The 24,156-nt window shown below is 41.2% G+C and overlaps 1 protein-coding gene across 1 annotated transcript; it reads left to right on the top strand.

The window, feature by feature from the left end:
* Positions 1–770: 770 nt before the first annotated feature.
* Positions 771–24,119, top strand: LOC117460324 (DENN domain-containing protein 3-like). Its single transcript, XM_034101675.2, is given in 28 exon segments — positions 771–904; positions 3,396–3,546; positions 5,264–5,450; positions 5,590–5,670; positions 5,834–5,949; positions 8,972–9,096; positions 9,360–9,471; positions 9,689–9,808; positions 9,904–10,002; positions 10,404–10,523; positions 10,970–11,085; positions 11,229–11,384; positions 11,475–11,571; positions 11,689–11,792; positions 11,917–12,104; positions 12,212–12,371; positions 12,565–12,760; positions 12,894–13,062; positions 14,115–14,374; positions 14,483–14,509; positions 14,511–14,654; positions 14,892–15,021; positions 15,482–15,589; positions 16,257–16,396; positions 16,753–17,038; positions 17,328–17,446; positions 17,789–17,926; positions 23,347–24,119. Coding segments are annotated over 27 exon segments (3,801 nt in total). The 5' UTR covers positions 771–904; positions 3,396–3,462; the 3' UTR covers positions 23,566–24,119.
* Positions 24,120–24,156: the final 37 nt, after the last annotated feature.

Below are 24,156 nucleotides of genomic sequence, written 5' to 3'. Positions count from 1 at the left end.
ACAGAAAACAAAATACTCTTATATTTGATCTCTTATCTTAAGTCAGCTAAATGTTCTTACAGCTCACCAGACACAAAAATGTATAATCTTCAAAACCGCTAAAAATAAAACTTAATTTGTCACAAATTCAAGATACAATTCACAAAGTGTGTTTCAACAGAGTTCATCAGTGAGGTTAATCTAATAAAAACCATTCCTCAATACAATACAAATAATTCCTTTCTGCAAACTGATTCTGAATGTGATTTGATGAATAATATTTGATCCATAATGTGAAAATCATATATGTTTCACATATTTGTAAAATGATTGGGGATGGTATTTTACCTGTTGTGGCTTCTTTTTTTAAATGTCACTAAACAAGGTCGCCTACTGTATACTTTGCAGATGCAGTACTTCCCGGCTGACTGTATCGCAAGCTGCAACCACCACCATCTTCAGGGCAGTGTGTGTTATTACAATAGGATCAATCCATAAAGAAATACAATTGTATTATTTGTCCGAGGCCATGTTGTGTTTAAATGATGGAATTACAGCTGCTAATGTCTATTATCATGATCATGTTCAAGTCAATTCAGTTTCCAAAGGGTTTCAAATTAGAACCTAGTTATGGTACACTATATCTGAAATGCAGAATATCTTGGAGGCTGGATGTTTCTGTTTTGTAACTTATACTTCATATGATACTGCATTTTGCTTCCTCATATCAATGCGCATGTTTGTAGTCACAGAGAAACAGGAAGCGGAGTGACAGGCGGTAAAGGGTAAAACATGGGAGCCGGGATGAGCTCGTGCCATTCAGTCGCGAGGAGTTGGCTGCGCAGCTGGAGTGAGTTTATCTCCGCACTGCTGTCCTGAAAGGGAAGAGAGATGAATGAGGAAGCGCACGGTTCCTTTTGAGGAGGTGAGTGTCTAGAAAGTCTAACTTGACATTTATAACACGTTACTTTAGCCGTGTTTAAAGCTCAGAGAAAAACGTAAAGCATCCTCTCACCTGTGCAGCTTGTAACTCAGGGTCACGTGTCACAGCTGCAATAAAAAAAAAGCGATAGCTAAACTTTATGAGTAAAACTTAGCTTGATTCAACATAATTTGCTTCACTGTTATTCTGTATAGACATGTTAGTATGGAGGCATGTGCAGAAATGTGATTGAAAGTGTACATTTTGTCATGTTAATCATGTATAATATAATGTTTTTGTTTTGATGTGTGCCAGTGATCTATTTTTAACTCTGCCCTATTGTAACAATTGTATCAGGCAGTTGGTGTTTCCTCTACAGGTGTTCCTCACATTAGCTGCAGACTGTAGTATGGCCATAGACTGTGTTTACGTACATAATGATTTTTGAAAGAAGTACAGAAAGTGAAAGGATGTCATGCTGCTTTATTCGAGATTATTTGGCTAAAAAGTAGACTTTTTTATACTTTACAACTGGATACGTACCCTGTCCCATTAACTTTATTTTAAGCAAATCATAGTGATGTGTAAGAGGCAATTGTTTTGCAGTTATTTTCATCTAATTTACTGTGAAGGTCGGATATATATTTTTAGTTCATGTCTCTGTTTGCCAGCTTGTTCATCTCATCTGCTTTGTGTAAATACTTCACACTAGTTTCCTGTGTTTAAGGGCACTTGTGATTTGGATTATGCAGTAAATCAGTCCCATTGCAAGCTTTACCACCTCAAGGATGGAGGATATAGACGTGTGTCATTATGTCAGAATATGTAACACTTTTCTAATGTTTTTATGGTTTGATGTGGAATGTGTCCAGCCGGTCAAGGCTCATATGATTATAATGTGCTGCATATAATGATAATCGGTGATCACATCAGATCCTTGGACTGAGGCATCTGCGGGTTTATTTAATGGATTATTAGTTCAGTAATGCTGAACATTCATGCTGCTGAAGTTTTCATTTTGAATGAGTAAACACTTCTGTTTCAACAGTGAACCATTTTTCAGGATGATTTAAAAGTAAAATAAGTATAAAAACAATACATGTAAACAAATCATAGTTAGGAATAATGTATTTCCTAAAGAGAGCACTTGAGGTTATTTTGCGCAGTTCAGTTTTAGCCCAAAAAGTGCCTTTTTATTTTTTTTAACCTCACTACAAGTCTGCCTCCATCAAATTTGCATGGGTTTTTCCTATATGTTTCTTCTTTTGTGCATGTTATCACGTGCACATTGCACAGATGAGCCACATTTTCCAAGATTTCCAGACGAGACTATCAAACGGGGAACATTGATTTAAAATAACCCTAAAAAGTAGTATACCAAAATTGGAAAAAAAATACTCCATACATGGGATATAGGATGATGCGTCTTTATCACATGATGTGAATCTGCAGTGAAAAAGCTAATTCAATTGTGAGTGACATCCTGTTTCCTGTTTTCCCCAAAGAGCTTTCATCAGCCTAACTCATTCTATTTATGTTCCTGATTTGTCATATGGATAAAGAGGAACTTCATGAGGGCCGCTGGGGCCACAAACTAAAAGGGTCCCGCTGAAAGTATCCTGGCAACAATTGTATAAAGGTCACTTTTTCATTCTGTTTTCTTTAAATATGGAGTTTCCTGCTATTCTCTTTGTTATATATTGCACATTTCAAAACCAATTGATTGATGAGAAGTGAGCATGAGTGTGGTAGAAATGGACGGAAAGAAAGGCAAAGGAGGAGTTAGGCGATCCGCTCTAAAGACCTGATTTGTAGAGTTTAAACAGTACATTCAAATTGCAGGTTGTCACAGGTTTTTAGAATATGGCAAGAGTACTAAAAGTGTAATGCCACCCTGGAGCATGTTCTGGTGTTTGAGAGCTTCCTGAAAAGTATCATCTTGTATTTCAAGACTAAAGTGTGTTATATCACATTAAAGTGAATATATTTAGATTTTTGTCTTGAAAATAACAGACATTTAAAGATATTATCTTGCCTATATCCCACCTTGATTTCTGCCTCTTCAACCGACTTGTTCCCCTCTTTCCCCTACATCCTTGTCTCCATGCTCTGTCTGACTAGTCAATACCATTTCTGTCGTCATTGACGCCCGCTCTGTTCTGTACCCGTTGCGGGTTATTTGCTGCTGAGCCAAACCGTTAAATATCTTGACTATGGAAATAAAAGTTTTCTCTGACTGAAGTGGCCCTGCCTGAAATGTCACACTGTGTTGTTGTTGTTGTTGTTGAGTACATCTGCGGTGAAAATGAGCTGGAACAAGCACTAATGTGTCATGTGTTGTGACTGTATGTATCTGGTAAATGTTTTCATGCAGAACGATGAAGATGAGAGAGCTGCGAGAACTCTCTGCCTTTTTAACACACAATCTTTTCTGCCATCTTGAATGTATTTTCTTTGTCTGCTTCTTTGACTGATCCTCTGTTTCTTTCTTTAGACGTTCAGTGGTTGTGATCCCTCAGGTCTGATTTGGCACCTTGATCTGGTTTTGGTTGGTGTCAGTGATGGCCGACCATCTTCCTCCTGCTCTGCTGGAGGCCTGTGTGGTGTTGGGAGCCTCTAGTGACAAACTCAGTGAGCTCTATCAGGTATCTGCCTCTAAAACACACCGGCCATAAGTGGGACCGATGGACTGTTAACTAAGAAATTGGTCACGAGAACTCTAATTTGTTCTTTTGAAGTTTTTACATGAAAAGGTTTTGTTTTGTTTTGAGAATGGTTAATAACCCTTACTCTTATGAAACAAAATGACTGCAACATCAACATTAACATCAACAACAACATCAACAACAACAACAACAACAGGAATGTTTAACTGGTGTTTCCAAGTGTGCTGTCTGTATCTTGACTGTCCACATCTATAAAGACAAAATGTGCCTAAGAAAAAAAGTAATAAGCTAATTATTATTAGAGGATACAGAATAACAATTGTCTTTGTTATTTTAGGCTCACCAAGAAAGACAATTGTCAAGGCAACATTACTCATTGGTCCAGAGAACAAAAAAGAGCATGAATAATGCCCTAATGCTAATAATGCTATAAAGCCATACCACCTTTTCCAATTATGTTATCAATTCATTTCATTTCAAACCTTTATTTAACCAGATTGTCCCTTGAGATCATAGATCTCTTTTTCAAGGGAGACCTGCAGCAATTAGGTTCCACATGAAACATAAAACAACATAAAACAATAGAGGATATCACACAACATATTTACATACAATTACATACTTATCAACATTTACAAATACCCATAGTTTCAATGAGCATTTCATTTAGCCTTGCTTTAAAAACATTCAGAGGATTATAAAATTGTTCAGTTTCAATTCTTGCTGAAGATTGTTCCAAGCAAGTGGAGCTGCGCACATAAAAGCTGTCTTACCTAAGACAGTCCTTGCTCTTGGCATATCTAACAATACTACATCATGCGATCTCAGACAATAGCTTCTTGCAACTCTCTGTGTTATCAGAGAGCAGATGTAATACGGGAGTTTACCCAACATAGCTTTATAAATAAACGTGTACCAATGACTGAGCCTCTTTACAGTAAGTGATGGCAAACCTGCCTTGGTATACAGGGTACAGTGATGAGTAAGTGCTTTACAATTTGTGACAAATCTCAGTGCGCTGTGATAGGCGGCATCTAACTTGTTCAGGCAATAGGCAGGTGCATTCATATACAACAAATCACCATAGTCCAGCACAGGTGAAAAGGTCACAGTGACTAGCCTTTTCCTGGCCTCAAGCGGGAAACAGGACTTGTTCCTGAAAAAGAAATCTAGTCTAACCCTCAGCTTTTTAAGCAGGTTATTGACATGAAGTTTAAAAGAGAGACAATCATCAAGCCAGATACCTAGGTATTTGTAACAGGCAACCACTTCAAGTATTATTCCTTGCGCAGTTACAATATCCAAAGCAGGCTCTGGTGTCTTTTTAGCTTTTGAAAAGAGCATTACCTTGGTTTTCTCAACATTTAAAAGAAGCTTTAGTTCAGAGAGCTGAGTCTGAATAATGTTAAAAACAGCCTGTAATTTAACACCAGCCTCCTGAATGGAGGGACCTGCACAGTACAGCACGGTATCATCCGCATACAAATGTAAAGTAGCTTCATTTACATTTTCACCTAAACTGTTGATATATATGGAGAATAAAAATCAGCTTTATCAGCTTTAGGATATCAGCATTTTAAATGTTTTCCTTCTTTCTTCTATTAAAATATCTACATACATAGAATATGGGTAATGTAACATATGTCGGAGTAAGCTATAAATACTCCAAATACTTTCCTTTCTGTCTCCCACTCAGGCCGTTGACAATAATGAAGCCCCAGACCTCCTCCTGTTGGAGCCCGAGGTTCTGCATGTCCTGGCGCCTCCCTTTGTTTGCAGACCGCAAGATGAGAGTGATGCGTTGAGGTCACAAGGGACGAGGCGGCGGTCCTTTCTCAGGAAGAAGAGGGAACATCCTTCAGCTGCAGCGACCCCCAGCCAAGGTCTGGTACTTCTATCCACACTTAGCCATACTGTTCAACAGGTCTTAGTGTTTGAACTAGGTTGGATGATGTCTGCCTGGCTTCACTTTATCCATGTAATAATTGGTGATTTGTGTAATTTTGTTTTGTTTTATTTTAGCAAGTTGCATAGGAGAGAGTGAGGATGTCAGTGTCCCGAAAGACATCGACCTCATGGCTTTACCCCAACTCTGCTTCCCGGGTATTGTCTTAATATATCATATTCGCACGCTCGCACACATTTGTTTAAAAAAAGAGATATTTGAATTTGCATGCATGTTGATAGTAGCACAAAAGGGATCATTTGTAAGTGTAGTATATCATGCCTGTGTATTAACAAGTATATACTTTGTTCCTGTTTCCAGGTGGGCTCCAAGTAACTAATGAGCAGAAAGACGAACAATTCCACTTCCTGGTTTTCACTGATGTCTTTGGCAACAAGACCCATGGAGTAGTAATGCACTGTTACCGACCAATACTGGTACGCTGTACAACATGGAATACTCCCCGAAATACTTCACACATAGCAGTTAACCTACAGTAAACGTTGGCAATGTAAACAATGAGCATGTGTCACATAACAGCTTGCCAACATAGAGCAGGGGCCTATACTACGAACCTGGTTCAACCTAACCTGGATATGTTTGAGTTAGCCGGTTGGCCTAATCCAAAACATACGCGCTCTCGCTAAACTGTTCTACGACGCTGGTTATCAAGTGGATCGCTCAAGCCAGCCGTGTCCTATCTAGTTAGGTGCGCGTTCACATGAAAGGGGTGGTATTTGGAGCATTCGGCCAATCACAAACATGGGGAAGCGCACTGACAGCGCAGCGTCATACTTCCTGAATGAAAAGTGAACTTTAATATTAGACATATGAAGAAGTTAAATTAAATATCCATGACTTAAACACTTTATCCAGGATCAAAGCCACATAGCTGCACCTGCAAGCTGAATACATCTGGTAAAAGTGTTTGAATGCGTACATTAACAGGTTTATGATATCACTGCCCCGTCTCTAAGACACGATCTGACTTTAAAGGGGAAAGGAAACACCAATTACAGTTATAATATTCCGGTAGTTTATTCATTTTACAATGGATATTGATCGTAATATTTATTGTTTATGATATTACTCGCCAAAAGAAAATTAATTATCCGCCGGCCGGGTGGGGAATTCCGGGACCAGGCCGCCGCCATTAGGGGAGTCCCAAATGGTGACGTCACTGGCTGTGTTTTCGCTCCACCTGAAGTCAACACAACGTAGCAGATATGGCAGCGATGGAGGAATTTTGCAATGAGATCGACGTTTTGAACGATGAATTTGACTATTCGTCGGGAGATGACATTGATGTGGAAGCATCTACAGTTACCAGGCATCCCATGGCCTATGCTTATGAACCGATTCGGTCGAATAGAGTGGCATACGATCCGGAATAAAAAAATTAAAAAAACACAATGCTAACAGTGAGCCTCTGAATTAGCCCCGGGCGAAAATGCTAACCTATTACTGCACCGAAAATCACTCCTAGCTCCCTTATTACTTATCCTAGCCGCACATCCAACACATCGTTTATGATCGCAAGGAGACACAGAATCTAACGGTGCCCACCTCAACATTGAAAAATACAAACTCGCGAGGTTATCCACAAAAACGTACATCAAAACAAGTGGCACTAGGTACTAACATACGCCAGGCTAACGGCTTACCTTCCTCATTGTCTGGTCTAAACTGGTCTTCAATGGCATTACAACGATAAAAACGATGATGTAGTTAATCCATAGGTTAATATCCAATGGGGCTGTGTCCCCTTTGAAATGTTCTGATAATCTATAAGCAATACAACTGCAATTCCGTTATCTGCTGTCCGCTCTGTGCTCCGTGCGCTCTGGGTCCTGCAATACCATCCATCAATAGCAATACTAGCCTTTTTAGGGCTGTTTTCGACAGATGAGCGTGTGTATGCCAGTTTAATTAGTTGAGCTATAGAACACCCCCAATTCTCTATTGTACGTCATAATAGCTACCATTTAGTTTGGACGCGATTGCGTTAATTAATAAGGTCACACTGTGTCAGTAAATACATGTGTGAGCTAGTAATCTGGTAGTGCTGCAATATGTACCTCTCTCTCGGCAGCTGAAGCAACTCGTTTGGTGGCTCGAACTTCACGTTTGTTGACACTGTCATTGTCTTGCGCGGCCGACGTGCTGGGACGGTCGGTGTTCCCGACTGCATACGTTGAGAAATCGAATATTGTGGGAACAGATCCTGGCTTCAAATCCAATGTTTTGTATTGAACCAGGCATCCAGACTGGACTTTGAGCAGCTTCTCATCCTTTAGTGGCAGCCTATGGAAATGTACTTCTTCCTTCTTTGTATAAAATCCATTTGTGCAGCCTGGGGCAATACAATAAACTCCTGACGGCGACCGTTTTCTTGTAATGTAAACTACTGGTGCATTGCACGCCATGTTGTTTGTTATTGAGCTTTGGCCCAGGAAGCCGTACCCAATCAGTGACGTCACTGGGAAAGTCCCGGAGCAATGGAAGCGCCCATGGTCATTAGGCACATATTTCAAAAAGTAAATTCGCGTATCTCGATCGTTTATATTGGAAATAGACTAGATAAATACATTTCCTAATGGTAATATTGTCGCATGGAAAGCAGTTTGAAAAGTGTTTCCATTTCCCTTTAATTACATTTGACTCGAGAGTGTTTCGTCAACTTAATGTGTTGCTTAAAATAATACTTCTGCATACACTATGTGACACTGTGAGTGTTGCACGGCCAGATACGGCTCAGCTGACTCAGATAAGGAAATATATGATACATTATGAAGTGATATGCCGCGGACTGTACTTAATGTTACTCTGATCCGGTTACTTATGTCGTGGCAGATATTTAAGTAAGCTTTCTTAACGCTAATGTTATAATAGTCAGATTGCTCTGAAGATGGAGGTGATATTCTATTAATGTTCACGTTCACACAGTCGGTGATTTTTGCCGGCCGTCTTTCCTGCAACGGCAGCTTTTCGGTATTTCCTTTCTCCTGTAATATGACTTGATCGCTTTAAACTCCGCACACTGAGCTCGGATTGGTCAGCAGGCAGTGCTTTCACTGAGTTGAGCTCTTAGCCTGCAACCTAACCTGGTCCCGACCAGGTTAGCCGCTAAGCATAAGTTACCATGGAGATCTAGCCTGCTAAAAAGAGAACCAGCTTCATAGGACCGGAAAGCCGGAGTTTTCCCTGAATTTAGCCGGCTAAGCGAAAATCCTGCTTCGTAGTATACCCCCTGGTCCCGACCAGGTTAGCTGCTTAGCATATATTACCATGGAGATCTAGCCTGCTAAAAAGAGAACCAGCTTCGGATGACCGGAAAGCCGGAGTTTCCCCTGAATTTAGCCGGCTAAGCGAAAATCCTGCTTCGCAGTATACCCCCCAGGTATATTCAACTGAACTGAAAGCAATTGACTGTTCCTTCTCTTTCTCGTGTTTTTCCAGGAAGGGATGTCTATCTTCCAGAACGGAGCTGGGTCCTCTAAGTTTTCTAAACTTTTCTCTGCCTACGGCATCTGTATCATATCCAAATATCCTTACTTTACTGCAATCAAAGACTGTCTGTCATGGTGAGATACGGCTTGGCAAATTCTACCTCAATATTAACTTTGGTTTATTTAAAGCACTCTTTACTTAGTAAACTGTCAGTAAAACAATGTAGTTAGCTTATTTGTCAATGAGGTAAAGCACTTCCTAGCAAGTAACATTGAACATAAAGATCGTAATAAACAGAAACAAAAAAAGTATTCACAGATGTTGCGTGAATTAAATGGGTTTAGCTTTACAATACAAAACGTATGCTAATATCTGTTTGTCCTTTGCTTTATGTTAGTCTGTTAATCCAGCTGAGAACTTGTCGTTTATCTGACATGGAGGAGAGAGTGAAGGAGTTTGCAGCCAAACTTTCCCTGGTGCCCATTCCCCCTCCTGGACAACTACATTTGGTGTGTATATGTATGTGTGTTATATTGAGTTAAGTACTGTGGTCCTGTAAACGTTTACTTTCATAATATAATGATCCAGGAGTTTACAGGTTCATATTTCTGATATAATCGATTACTATAGTGTCCGTTGTAGCATACGTTCATTATTTGTTTTCAGCGAATGGCTGATTCAGCCAGACAGAAAAACACAAACTAAAACACTGTGTATGTTTTGCAGATGTTTACCTTGCGTCCTTTGACCATTGTATTACCATCCAGAGAAAACAAAGACCACCCAGCTATAGATTTAGACCTCCATCTGCCTTTCTTCTGCTTCAGGCCACAGCAACTGCTCCAGGTACAGAACTACACACACCTGTTGTGTTAATGTTACTGAAACAAGAGGAAGCTCACATTAGCTCTGTGTGTGGTGTGTCTGCCCTGTCTCTGCAGGTGCTCTCTTGTCTCCTGCAGGAGCAGCGGGTGGTGTTATTTTCTGCCGATTGGGCAAGACTCACGCTGGTGGCAGAGAGCTTCTTGCTTTTCCTACAGGTCAGATGGAAATCTGTGTTTACATATCTGCTAGGGCGCAGTGAAATTACTTATGATCTAGATTGTTATTGAGTTTAACTCATGAATCATATATAATGTATTCAAAATGTCTTAAAGGCTCATGTCTTAACATCACAGTTATATGTGGCTGGTGGATTAAATGAGTACTAGGTCAGGGCTGCAGTTAGAAACCTTACATTATTGACTTCCTGTCAATATTTGATTAAGCAGGTCATCCTTAACCGTATTTAATTTCATCTTAATGTACAATAAGATTTTCATTGCCATTTCTAAACAGTAGTTTATGTGCATATGACAATAACACTTTGAAATGAAATTAGAACTCCATCATTTATTCCTGTGATTCATTAATGTGTCCATCTATGATGCCTTGCTTCCAGCCTCTGTTGTGGCAGCAGCCATATGTTCCTGTCCTGGCCAGAGGCATGCTGGACTTCCTCATGGCTCCTACTGCCTTCCTTATGGGCTGCCACCTCAGCCACTTCGAAGAGGTTGCTGCTGTGAGTACACAACACCCCAAAATTACCTACAGCTTTCAAAACAGGACAATGTGTGTCATCAAAGGCAGTAGAAAATGAATAGAATAAGGGGAATGCCGTGTGCTGAATGTACATTAAACCTGCTGATAGCCTGCACATATCCAAGAGCAAATATATCTCTGCTTCAGATTAGATTATAATAGGAATGGTTCTGCCTCTGGCCTCAAAACAGCTTATTTATATAAATAGTTGTACAATTAGGAAGTTAATCTACAGCAGGTTTAATACAGTTCAAGTCACTGCTTAGGTAAATGCTTTGCATTATGTTTGACTATTATCTGTTGTTGACAAAATATTCCTAGATGGCAGAAAAACCGTATGTTTAAATATTGCTTATAAGTTTATTAATTGATGGACAAACAAAATGAGGAAAATATTGACTTAATTCTTCTCCTTCCCCCATCAAGGAAACGGATCATCTGATCCTAATCAACATTGACAACGGCAGTGTCTCCACTTCTTGTTCTGAGACTCTGGACCTCCCGGAGATTCCCCCGGCCGCTGCAGACTGCTTCACACAGAGGTACTACTGTAAGGCCAGTGATAAACTTGTAGCTCAACTACTGCTCATTTAGTATACACAAGTACAAACAAAAAGTGAATTATGATGCTACAGGTGATATGAAAGTGTTTCTATTGGTTTATAGTATGAGTTTGTTTTTGCAGGTGTCAGGCCCTGCAGATACATTTTGACCTGCATCAGTGCAACCATGCAAGCTGTTCTGACATCAGTGAGCAGCGCGCTCGGAGGAGAGCGTGGCAACACAACCTCAACCACGACATCCAGAGGATCGCACTGGAACTGATGGTCAACATATTCAGGTTCTTTGTGTGTTTGTGTACTCAGATCTAACAGGATGGTTAACCCAAACATATCTTTTTTGTTGATAAATACATGTTTCTAAATAACAGGGATGTTAGCGGTCATCTGAACTATGAACATCGAGTGTTTAACAGTCAAGAGTTCCTGAAAACTAGAGAGCCAGCTGAACAGCTGTTTTACAAAACGGTAAACACAAACTTGGTAAAACAAGTGACATTCTTTATGGTTGACAAATCATCTGACATCTCTTAGCAAAATGCTGTGTTGGGCCAGGTGCTTTAAATCAATGTGTCTGTGTTGCAGGTGTTGGATACACACATCTTCCATTTCTTCCTTAAGGATCGTCTCAACAGGAAAATTGACAACTTTGCTCGAATGGAACTCATCACTCGTTCTGAGATGCAGCGGTAAGTCATTGAACCCACTTCATCTGTGTGCAGTGCTCCATGACCTACAGCCTTGGAAAAATGAGAAATCAACGCATCTTATAAACCGTTTCAACAATCTTAAACATTATTAATCCTGCTCTAGGGTGAAAGCTATGGTGGAGGCGCCACGCAGACCCACCATGCAGGAGGTTCAAGCCCGTAGAAGAAGTTCTATTGCAGGGAGTCAGCTGAGTAAGAGACTGGGGATGAGCCTCCCTAACCTGGGAGACGACCAAACGTTCAGCTTTCAAAGAAACTCACTACTGAGCAGGATCAGCATCCCTGACACAGGTGAGACTGCAGCAGACGCACAAACTTTTCCAATTAAAGCAGAGCGGCTGGAAAACACTAAACCCTGAGACTAAACGCTTCTCTGTTTCCCACCCTCTTTGTCATAGTGCTGAGAACTCCTCCTAAACCAACAAAGGTGTTTAAGCTCCCAGATTTCCCATCCTCTCTGTCCTTCCACTCTGTCCAAGGTTATTACAGTGAGCTGATCCAGCAGCTTGGCAAAGCCATCTTCTCTGTACAAAATGAGAACTCTTCCCTGCTGGCAAGGTATTTTATTATTCCTTAGGCTCCAACACTGTCATCACCATTTTAATTCGTACAATCAAGTGTTACCATATTACACTGTTTGTCTATCTGCATTTCTTGTTGATTTTACTCTCAGTTCTTGTTCTTCTTCCACAAAATGTTTGGTATTTCTCCAAAGAATTGAGGATTTATTCCATCACTTCTCCCTCTGCAGATTCTACTACCTGCGTGGTTTCATTAACACGCTGTACGGGCGGCGGCTGGAGGCTCTGGGTGATTTCCAGAACCTCTACAGGACAGACACCGCCATCTTCCCCACACAGCTGGTCACATGGCTTGTGGACTCGCTGCACCGAGACGAGAGGCAGCAAGCTGACAGGCGGCCTGAACTCAAGAGACTAATCCTTAAGGTCAATTTCAAACACATTACATTAGATCACATTATTCCCATCTTGTGAAATCGCTTGGCAATATGTTTGCTACTTTTCCTTTGGTGGTCATAAAGTATTGAAGATGCACATGCGTTTGTCTCTCATCTATCAGGTGAAGACAGACAGCGAGAAGCTGTTGGTGCAGCCTGATGAACACGTCACGAAGTTTAAGCTTCCCCTACAAACTCTGCATCTGGAGGAGTTTGTGCGTTGCATTCAAGAGTGTGGGATTGTTAAAGATGTAGCAACTATACACCGATTATTTGATGCACTCAGTGATGGTAAGTGAGGACAGGCAGCATGATGTGCGTTAAGACATCCCCTTTGATAATTGACATAAACTGTATAGCTATTTCAAATATCAAACCTCAGACTTTCGCCCAAAGCAGTGTGAGTTAAGGCGAAGTGCAACAAAGTCATTCGAAATACATAGTGGAAAATCAGTAAACCTTGAAGGCATTTTGTTTGTTTTGATGGTGGACACATAAGTTATTATATAGTAATTCTTATTTTCTACACCAGCATCACATGACGATAAATCGATTACAGCTCTTCAATCAAGCAGATGTTAGATGATCTTTTGCACTCATGTAATGCTTTGTAAGCGTGAAGTACAATGTGTGCTGCACAGTGTCTGACACACACACACACACACACACACACACACACACACACACACACACACACACACACACACACACATATAAACGCAAAAACAAGTGTCCAACTGAAGTGAAGGAGATTAATATTTTTATATATGTTTTGTAGAAAAATAAAGTCAATGTATGTTTACCTATTAATCAGACTTTAAACTCTTGTTGTAATCAGTGTCAGGAAAATGAAAAATGTCTTAAAATTAATTGAAAAAATGTGACGGACAATTACCACCGGACTCTGTAGGTGCCCTCAGCGTTAGAGACATTTAAGAGGCTTTTAAGAGGCTTTTAAGAGGCCATTGCTTTGGTTAAACAATCCACTACTTTAGTTCACCACTCCTATAACCTTATACTATACTCCACTATACTCCACGGACCAATTAGCTCCTTCACACAAAGTCTTTGAACTCATCATGCATGGCTACAGTAGATAGACAACAAAAGCAGACCTTTCTGTTACACGGCTGAAGAACAAACACTTTTCAATTCAGATAATCAGTAGTAACACATGAAGAACAATAATACGCACTATTCTTAGATTTCTGACTGTAAATCTGGAACTAAATTCATTTGTTTGTGCATGTTGTTTAATGTACATATTTCCAGCTTGCATTTTCACACATTTCCCCCCCTCAATGTGTCAACATGTCTTTGTCTTGTATGTGTTTGTGTCCCAGGCGAGCCAAAGCGGGTGGAGCCGGATCTGTTCAAAGTCTTTTACAACTTCTGGAAGGAGATGGAGGGCCAGGCACAAGACGTTGACTTGCCCTCTGAGGTCATAGACCATCTTGACAATAGCGAGTGTGTCTACAAGTTGTCGTCGTGTATCAAGACCTCCCATGGCGTCGGTAAAATTGCCATGACTCAGAAACGTCTCTTCTTGCTGTCTGTGGGACGACTAGGATTCCTGGAAATAGCAAAGTTCAGAGACATAGAGGTCAAGGGTCTTTAAACCGCCTTTTCTGAAATCATGTTGTCTGTTGAACTTTCATTTCAATTTCCTGCAATTGTATTTAATTAAATGACTCCCACTATCTTTTTGCAGGATGTGAAGATTTCCTCAGCTCCGTATTCTACTTGTTCGCATTCCTTCCCTCCGTATTAAGACCTCTGGTAAGCTAGAGGTGTTTGAGGCCAATCTAAAGACGGAGACCGAACACTGGAACCTCATGGTGAAAGAGATGTGGGCCGGACGCAGGATGGCCGACCAGCACAAGGTACAAAAAAGGTTGATGCACACCACTTTCATAATGAATTCTTCTAAAAACCAACAAGAAAAGTATGCATCAGCCAACAGTGCAGTTTCACAGGTCAAATACTCTGCACGAAAGAAATGTGGTTGACAAATAATGCAAAACCATACATGTCACATATATTATATGACGACTACAGCAGTGATTTAGTTACTTGTTACTAGATTATTTTAACATATGATTTCTTTATTTTCTCTTCAGGACCCTCAGTACATGACTCAGGCTCTGACCAATGTCCTGTTAATAGACGCTGTCATGGGCTGCCTGCAGACACCGAGGTCCATTATTGCTGCCTCAAAGCTGGCCTACTTTGATAAGATCAAATATGAAGGTCTGGGCTCACTCTTGTGCTGCTGCTTCTGTTTTATTTTGATTCTATACACACAAATAAATAGTATATAACTTGTATTTGTATAGAGATTTGGGTTTAAACTCTAAATAATGTATTTGATTAAACACATGGTCTTTAAAATGGCAGACGATAATGCGGAAAACGTTGCCTATAAGCCACATACCAAAGCTCAAAGATATTCTGCTTACTATCTTATACAAAGTAGAGCATTAAGTCCTCACCATTTAGAATCTGGTACTAGAACATGTTTAGCAGTTTTGCTTATTAAAACATAATTGAATATTAAAAGAGTTGCCAGATAATTTGTGGTGCTATACTTGATTGATTAATCATCAAATAGTTTTAGCTATAAATCTTGTTTCTTTCTCACATTATGTTTCGATAATCCTTTCCACCGACCCTTCATTGTCATTCATGAATTGTGTTTATCTCTGACCAGTGCCCATGATGGTCCCTAAAACGACCTCAGAGACCCTCAAACACAAGATCAACCCCTCACTGGACCTGGCCGAACCACAGACTGTTCATGTGCTGCTTTATACACCAGGTACTATGTGGAGCTATTTACAGATTGTATGATTGGGACTTAATTGTATGCGTCTTACTTTCAAAGTTGTTTGTCTCCCCTTTCATCTTGTCGATGATCTTAAATGTCCTTTAAAGTTGAGAGCAACAAAGAAGTGTCTGTGTAATGGTAATGAGTTCAGTGCTTGTACATGTGTGTAAATGTTTGTGAGGCAGCAGATGCTCCAGTGAAAACTCTCCGCATAACCGGATTAGTCTTGTTGTGGAGAGTATTAGTAGGCAGGATAATAGCGACCTTGTAGTCGCTCATTTGTCTCACTGTGACAGAGAACAAAAACAACTGGAGGCTACGGGCCCCAACTGAGTTCAAATCATTATAGAGGATAACAAACAAGATGTTAAGAAGTCTTAGACGTGTGTGACTCACACTGGGATATAGAGTGTGTATTGATCTGTTTTTGTTTCTTTCAAAGTCCCTGTCAATAAGAACATTTAATTAGTTAGTGTCAACACACTATTTGTTATCCTTTCTATCTATGTATTGCGATTGCAACTGAAAAAATGAACGGAAGAAAAAACAAACAGGGGTTCTCATTTATCCACCCTGCTTTGCAATGTTTTTACTGCATGCACTCGGCTTCCACTATTCACTTGTCCCATGCTCTTTCACACTTTGGCACTTACTCCAGGTCAGTTGACTTGCAATGACTCGGCGGCTGAGATGAACCCCAAACTGTGGGTGGCTCTCAGTGGGGGCAGAGTGGTGGTGTTTGATGCAGCTAGCTGGTCCATGCTGCAGGACTGCATCCAGGTCGGAGAGACGCAGCTGGTGAGAGCACACAAGCTGTACTCTATTGCAGCAACATTTCTTTAAAAGAAACTCCATCAACTTTATGTAGAATATCAACTTGTAGGAAAGTTGTATACATTGGTGGAGTAATCTTTTGAACTTAATGTCACAAAAATTAAGTTCAAAAGATTACTCGACCAATGTATACAACTTTCCCGCATGGATGCGATTGGATTGTTCTGTAAACACAAATCTTTTCTTTGTTTTACTAGGGGCTGCCAAGTTAGTTCTTCTTTCTGCTAAAAGTGGCTTTAAAACAGTTGTACATAATCCATTAAATATACTGTCTGTTAGTGTGTTAAGGGAAATGATTCCGGTTTTCCTCTCCTATGTAGAACTGCATGTTGGGCTTGGTCCAGGAGCAGGTGTGGATTGGCTCTCAGGACTCTGTGATCTACATCATTGACACTCACAGCATGTCCTGCAACAAACAGCTGACTGAGCACAGACATGAAGTGACTGGACTGACGGTGGACCACAGAGATGTTCAGATGTACTCCTGCAGCAGTGATGGGACGGTCCTGCAGTGGGACTCAGCCAGTCTCAAAGTGAAGCGACAGATACACGTCAGCTGCGACCGTCTGTCCTCCATACAGATCTATGATGGCACATTGTGGTGCTGTGAGTGCACACATTTCCCTTTTTTCTTTCTGATTAGTTGTTATTGCTTTTTTCAACTCAAACTCAAGGAACACTAACTGCCCGGCCTCCACTGAAAGCCACATTGGCTGAATGATTCCTGTTAGCGCTCTGTGGCTTTTAATGTTCCTCTTTAATATAACCGTGACACTCATTCTATTGGGTAAACTACATGACAACTATAACACCTGCATCCCTCTCTGAGCATACCTGTGCTTTCGAAATGCGACATTCAAGCAAAAAAGTGGAAAGTGTGTCCGTGTATTCACAGGTTGTGACGACAGCATTGTGGAACTGAAAAAGAGTGGGACACCACAAAGAAGAATGGCACTTCCTGACGACTTACTGAGCATGCCCAGTATCTTCAGCAGCTTCATCCTCGTCCCAGAGGTGACTTGGCAGTCCTCAGAAATAATGTTCATCAGTTAAGCAAATTAGCAGCCAACAACAAATCAATGATGCATGCCAGCACTTAACAGTTCATAGTTTATAAAGCACTGGACCCTATTGTGTTGTAATGTAGCTGGGTCAGCTGAAACTAAGATATTAAGGTTTTTACCCACAACCTTTTACCACTTGAATATGAAAATAAAACCATATAATAATGTATCTTGCTGCTTGATGTTAGTATGCATAGAATATTGCTGGCCACAGATAAAAGGTTTTTTGTCCCCGTTTGACATTTCTAAAAGTCAAAGTGTGACCTCCCTAGTTTCTCTGTGTGTGTTCCAGCGAGGTCAGTTGTGGACGGGCTGTTCAGACTCAGGCGAGCTGATTCTCTGGCACACTAACAACCACAGACGTCCATTCAAGAGAATCTCCCTGCCAGGCTGTTCAGGAGTCACCTGTATGATTCAAGTCAAGGACCAGGTGGGCTACAACACTTCATGTGGCAAAAAGATCTGTTACATATGAGTCTGTTACGATGTGAGGTGCACGTGAAAGAACGATACGTGGAGAGAGGGTTTTCTTGCAAAAAATAAACAGGCGTTTTATTCTTAGCCTTCCACACTATTCCACAGAAACACAAACTGCATGCCTGGTGCTGCATTCACCAGCAAGGAACAAACACAAAAATGAATGCTCCTTCCCCTCTCTTCCCAACCACATTTATAGGAGACGGCCCGCCTTCCCACTCCAACCTGGCCAATCAGGTCATGGTTCTAAAAGCGGAGTGAAGGCTTAAATACAAAATTAAACACTGTTGTCTACCTTTAATAAAACCCTAAAGGCTTAAGTAAATTCATTATTGCATCGCCATAAATATTATATCTTCAAGAACAACAAGGTCTGCTTAAAACGGATAGTTTTTAACCTAATTGACACTCATAAAATCACACATTTCCTGACCAATCGCGTCCAAGACTCCGCCTACTCATACGGCACATGAGGCGTGCTCCCCCTTTGAGCACTGGGACAAGATGGCCTCCAGGTCTGAACAAAGGAAATGGTGATTACTTGGTGCTTGTGTGTTTTACAGACTGACAAACGAATTTAGACGCATTTTATTAGTTTGTCTATGTAAACTGTTTTTATAACTTTAACTGAAATAAAGGCAACTCAGAAAAAACATGTACTACCTTTCTTAACAAACAAATAGTTAAGACCAACATGTTAGTGAGGGAGTGTGTGCGCTTCCTCACATTTCACACCTCCTCCCCCTCTGGCTTGCACAGGTCAGGCAAACGAGAAAGATAGTCAGCTATAAGATTGTTCTTACCGGGACAATACTGTATGGTGAACTGGTATGGCTGGAGGGCTAGGCACCAACGTAGAATCCTTGCATTCTGATGCTGCTTAGATTGCATCCACTTCAAAGGTCTGTGGTCTGTCTGCAACACAAACTCTCTTCCAAGAAGGTAATACTTCAATGAATCTATAGCCCACTTTATAGCCAGTCCCTCTTTTTCCACCGTAGAGTACTTTTTTCCCCCGGTCAAACAGTTTCTTACTCAGGAACAGTATAGGTGTCTCTTCGCCAGGCTCTCCTTGGGCTAGCACTGCTCCTAGTCCAACACCAGAGGCATCAACTTGCACAAGAAATTGTTTTGTGAAGTCCGGGCTCTGCAACACAGGAGCTTGACAGATCTGCCTCTTTAATGCCTGGAAGGCATTTTCACACTCATCATTCCACACCACTTTAGTGGGAGATTTTTTTGTTAGATCAGTAAGTGGGGCAGCTAATGTAGCAAAGTGGGGAACAAACCTTCTGTACCACCCCACCAGGCCTAAAAAGGACCTCACTTGCTTCTTTGTCTGGGGTCTGGGTATTACCTGTATGGCCTTTACCTTCTCCACTTGTGGTCGTACTTGCCCACGTCCAACCAGGTATCCAAGGTATTTCACCTCCTCTTGAGCCCAGGAACATTTGTTGGCATTCAGGGTCAGCCCGGCTTCCTGTATCTTGCCCAACACAGCTTTAAGATGCTGCAGATGTTCTGCCCAGGATTCACTGTAGATTACCACATCATCTAGGTAGGCTGCTGCAAACCTGGTACAATCATTAAGAACAATGTCCATTAATCTTTGAAAGGTTGCAGGCACATGAACACATGTGATATTTACCCTGCTATCAAAATCAGGTATTGCATTGCCAAGTAAGCTGGACTTCACCAAGGTTTGTGAACTACCAGTGTCAGCTAGGGCTTTCACTGCTTGACCATTTACAGTGACATCTACTTCATGTCTATGTGGAACAATTCCACTATCAGTAACATTAGCATGGTCAACACTTTCTGCACGAGGTACCGAACACATCTCAACCGACTTAGACTTTCTTAATGGACACAATGAAGCCTTGTGACCAGGTTGCTGACAGTAGTAACATATAAAGTTCGTTTTTAAGTTTGGATATGCAGGTTTCTTACCAACCCCAGTGTCCACGCTCTCTACAGTTGGCCAAGTGTGAGGTTTGCTCTCCCCATACCTTGGCTTCCCAACAGTCACTCTTTTCTTTGAAGGTTCCCTGTGGGCCGCTGCATACCGTTCTGCCAGATCTGCCGCTTCTTCCCCAGTCTGGGGATTGTGCTCCTTGACCCAGGTGCGGACGTCTGGTTGAAACACACGGAGGTACTGCTCCAAAACGATAGTCTCTCCAATCTCCTCCTTAGTACTGCTGTTCGGTCTCAACTAGGGCTGTGCGATTATGGCAAAAATCATAATCACGATTATTTGGGTCAATAATTGATATCACGATTATTTTGACGATTATTCATTGACCATTTATTGAATTTTAAAACAAATACTATTTTACCAATAAACAAGAACAACAAATATATTGGAGCGCACTTCCAAAACATATATTATTAATATGATAAATAAAAATAAATTAGACTAAAATAAATTAAATCAAATATGATGCAGTGCACTGTCACAACCTACTGAAAACTCCTTAACATATAGCCAACATGTTGGTAAAACATATTCAACATATTCCACTCAGTTAAACGTTGAAGGCTGGCCAACCGTCACGGTCCAGAAGTAACAGGAAATAAATGTTGAACTACAATTTAAGACCAAATAAAAATGTTTCGGCCACCATGGCAAATGCTGGTAGGGCTGCTCATGTCATCTCTTAAAGATTCAAGAAACACCAGCCTGTTGACATGGTCTGGTTTCAGAGATGAGCGCAGGCAGGTGACAAGCCACCTGTACTGAAGACCCTCAGCCACGCCCCGACACATGGGGTGACGCCGGCCAATCACAAAGCTTTGATGCGTTCAAGTGCATTATTCTGGCACAGGAAGATTATGTTACAGGACATTAACGATAAAACAGAATATTGTTGTTCTATTTTTAGACACATCTCGCGATCGACTGGTTGAGCACCCCAGGGCTAGACCATAGGTCCGTTGTGGTCGCAAAGTAGTCAGCTGAAGCCACATCTCTCTCAACATCCCCACGGCATTTGTCATATAGTGCAGGCAGCGCAGACCTGCTGAAATAATACCGAGACGGCATCGCTAACGCTTGTCCAACGTGTTGACACGTTGCTTGAAGCCCTGGTTGCTAAAAGTGCTAACTGGGCACATGTCTTTAGCGATGTGAAATGTAATGACAAAGTACTTAGTGGAAATAGTTTTACCTTTCTTTTTAACGAGTTGCTGCTCTTGTTCTGACATCTTCGCTCGCGCTGAACACTCACAACACATGTCACTCCCACGTGGCCGAGTGGGCTTTTAGGGAGGGGCGAAAGCGCACCCAGCAAAATAATCGTATTTTGTCAATTATGCTGTTTTCATAATCGTCGCAAGACATAATCGTAATCGCGATTAAAATACGATTAATTGCACAGCCCTAGTCTCAACCATCTTTTGTAAAGCCCCTTAATACGGTTGTAGGTTTCTCTTCTCTCTCCCACTGGCAAAATGGTGCTCCGGAACCGCTGTCTGTAAGTCTCTTCAGTCACATTAAACTTAATTAACCCTGCTGCTTTAACTGCTTCATATGACTCTGACTGTTCCTCATCCATTCCAGCATAGGCCTCAAGAGCTCTTCCTGTCAACAAGGTTACTACTCTGGCGGCCCATTCAAATGGCTGCCACCCCCATGTTCTGGCCATCCGTTCAAAAAAACGTTCTGGGTCTTCACCTTCTTTGAAGTCAGGTATCCTTGGCTCACTTACATAGGGCCTTGCTGTCCGGATTGGTGGATCAATATTCTGCAGAGGCTGGACAGGCCAATCGGATAAGGAGGCAGGCCTGCTAGTTTGAAGTGGCTTGAATTTTCCATGTGGCTCACCTTTTAGCAGGTGTGTCGAGGTTTCAGCTTGTAGCCTTGGATTATCAGCACGCATTGCATAGGGATGCTGTTGAACAGGGTCATAGTATACTTCTGAGTCCTGCCTTTGAAACCATGTCACTTCTTAATGGTTTCATCTGTTCAAAAAGTATTGCCTCAGTCTGCTTAGACCTGTGCACAAACTCTCTAATTTCTTCCATGAAGCTTACTGTAGCGAGTTCCTCACCCCCAGTATGGGCTGTAAACACTTTGGGGCGAACCACCAGCTCTTCTTCATCTTCTTCACTTTCAGCTGCCACGGCTCCCTCAAGTGGAGATTCTTCTTCCATTGTCCCTCGTCTTTTTTCTTCCTCCATGTCTGGCAAGGCTGTGGCCCTTGCCTGACGACCTCTTCCACGTCCACCTCTCATTTAGTCACTCTGTCCTCTAAGACTCCTCACAGGCGTTTAAATATCCCACCACTGCCACCAATTGTTACGATGTGAGGTGCAGGTGAAAGAACGATACGTGGAGAGAGGGTTTTCTTGCAAAAAATAAACAGGCGTTTTATTCTTAGCCTTCCACAGAAACACAAACTGCATGCCTGGTGCTGCATTCACCAGCAAGGAACAAACACAAAAACGAATGCCCTTCCCCTCTCTTCCCAACCACATTTATAGGAGACGGCCCGCCTTCCCACTCCAACCTGGCCAATCAGGTCATGGTTCTAAAAGCGGAGTGAAGGCTTAAATACAAAATTAAACACTGTTGTCTACCTTTAATAAAACCCTAAAGGCTTAAGTAAATTCATTATTGCATCGCCATAAATATTATACTTCAAGAACAACAAGGTCTGCTTAAAACGGATAGTTTTTAACATAATTGAAACTCATAAAATCACACATTTCCTGACCAATCGCGTCCAAGACTCCGCCTACTCATACGGCACATAAGGAGTACTTTGGAGGCGTGCTCCCCTTTGAGCACTGGGACAAGATGGCCTCCAGGTCTGAACAAAGGAAATGGTGATTACTTGGTGCTTGTGTGTTTTACAGACTGACAAACGAATTTAGACGCATTTTATTAGTTTGTCTATGTAAACTGTTTTTATAACTTTAACTGAAATAATGGCAACTCAGAAAAAAACATGTACTACCTTTCTTAACAAACAAATAGTTAAGACCAACATGTTAGTGAGGGAGTGTGTGCGCTTCCTCACAGAGTCCTAACTTGTTTGTATATAAAATGTGTGTTGAACACTTCCTGTTATTTTGTGGTTCATGGAAACAGAACGCAGACCCACTTTTAGAGGAAGTTTAATTGAATCACCTTAAATGTGATTCATTTGTTTGGTGCAAATACGTTAAAGTGAAATATCTGTCAATGAATAACAGACATGCGTATTGGAAAGTATTCTTCTATCAGGAAAGGTGGTGCTCGTCATTTTTTAGGGTAAATGTTAACTGACACTTTTTTGTCTGGATCTGAGGTGTGGATTCTTCTCTTTTAATCTTTTTTCTGCCATCATTTATTCCCTGCTCCCTCTTCTTTATGTCCACTCCTCCCCTCAGATCTGGGTGGGCTGTCGTGCCTGGAGCGGTATCGGGGGTCAGTGTGAGGATCAACTGAGAAGTCAGGTGTTGGTGATGGACGCTGAGAGCCATACTGTGGCGAAGGAGCTGCAGGCCCACTCAGACAGCATCCAGACGCTCTGCTCTGCTGAGGACCGCTACGTCCTGAGCGGCTCCGCACGACGCGACGGCAAGATAGCCATCTGGAAAGTCGAGTAAAAGCAGAGAGAGTGGGAGAGGAAAGAGGAACACATGTAAGGAGTGAGCACTTGCACAACATTAGGTTAATGTGTGTACCTACAGCCCACCCAGATATTAGAATTCCAGAAAGTGTTGACTCTTACAGACCAGAGCATCCTGTGGGTGTCGTAGAGCAAGTGTATAGACAATGGTGAAGAGAGATCATTACAAATGAATAGAGGTGCAGAGAAAAGTGATTCTCTTAGTTTAGCTGGAATATCATTTTATAGCCATATTTAAATGGTAATTACATTACACGCTGGTAATTAAAATACAAAAATGTGTGAATTCAGAAGAGAGCTGTTAAACATATATTTTGTGGTTGTCATTAAGATGTTGTTTCTTACACTGGACTATGAAGAGCAAATCTTCATCTTCTTTGAAACAAACCTTCAATGAAATGTGAAAAAGGTCAATTTTATGAATAAGTATGTTTTAAAAGCTTAATTTTGTCTGCATGTCAAAAGCAGGAATATTTAAATGCTTTAATGATTATTATTCATGTTTCTTAACCAATAATATAATAAATAACATTCCAGGTATTATCATGTACTGTTTGTGTATGAGCCT

The sequence above is a fragment of the Pseudochaenichthys georgianus genome, chromosome 16 (genome assembly GCF_902827115.2).
Source record: "Pseudochaenichthys georgianus chromosome 16, fPseGeo1.2, whole genome shotgun sequence".
Classification (NCBI taxonomy): domain Eukaryota; kingdom Metazoa; phylum Chordata; class Actinopteri; order Perciformes; family Channichthyidae; genus Pseudochaenichthys; species Pseudochaenichthys georgianus.
This window is presented reverse-complemented; position numbering and strand designations above follow the sequence as displayed.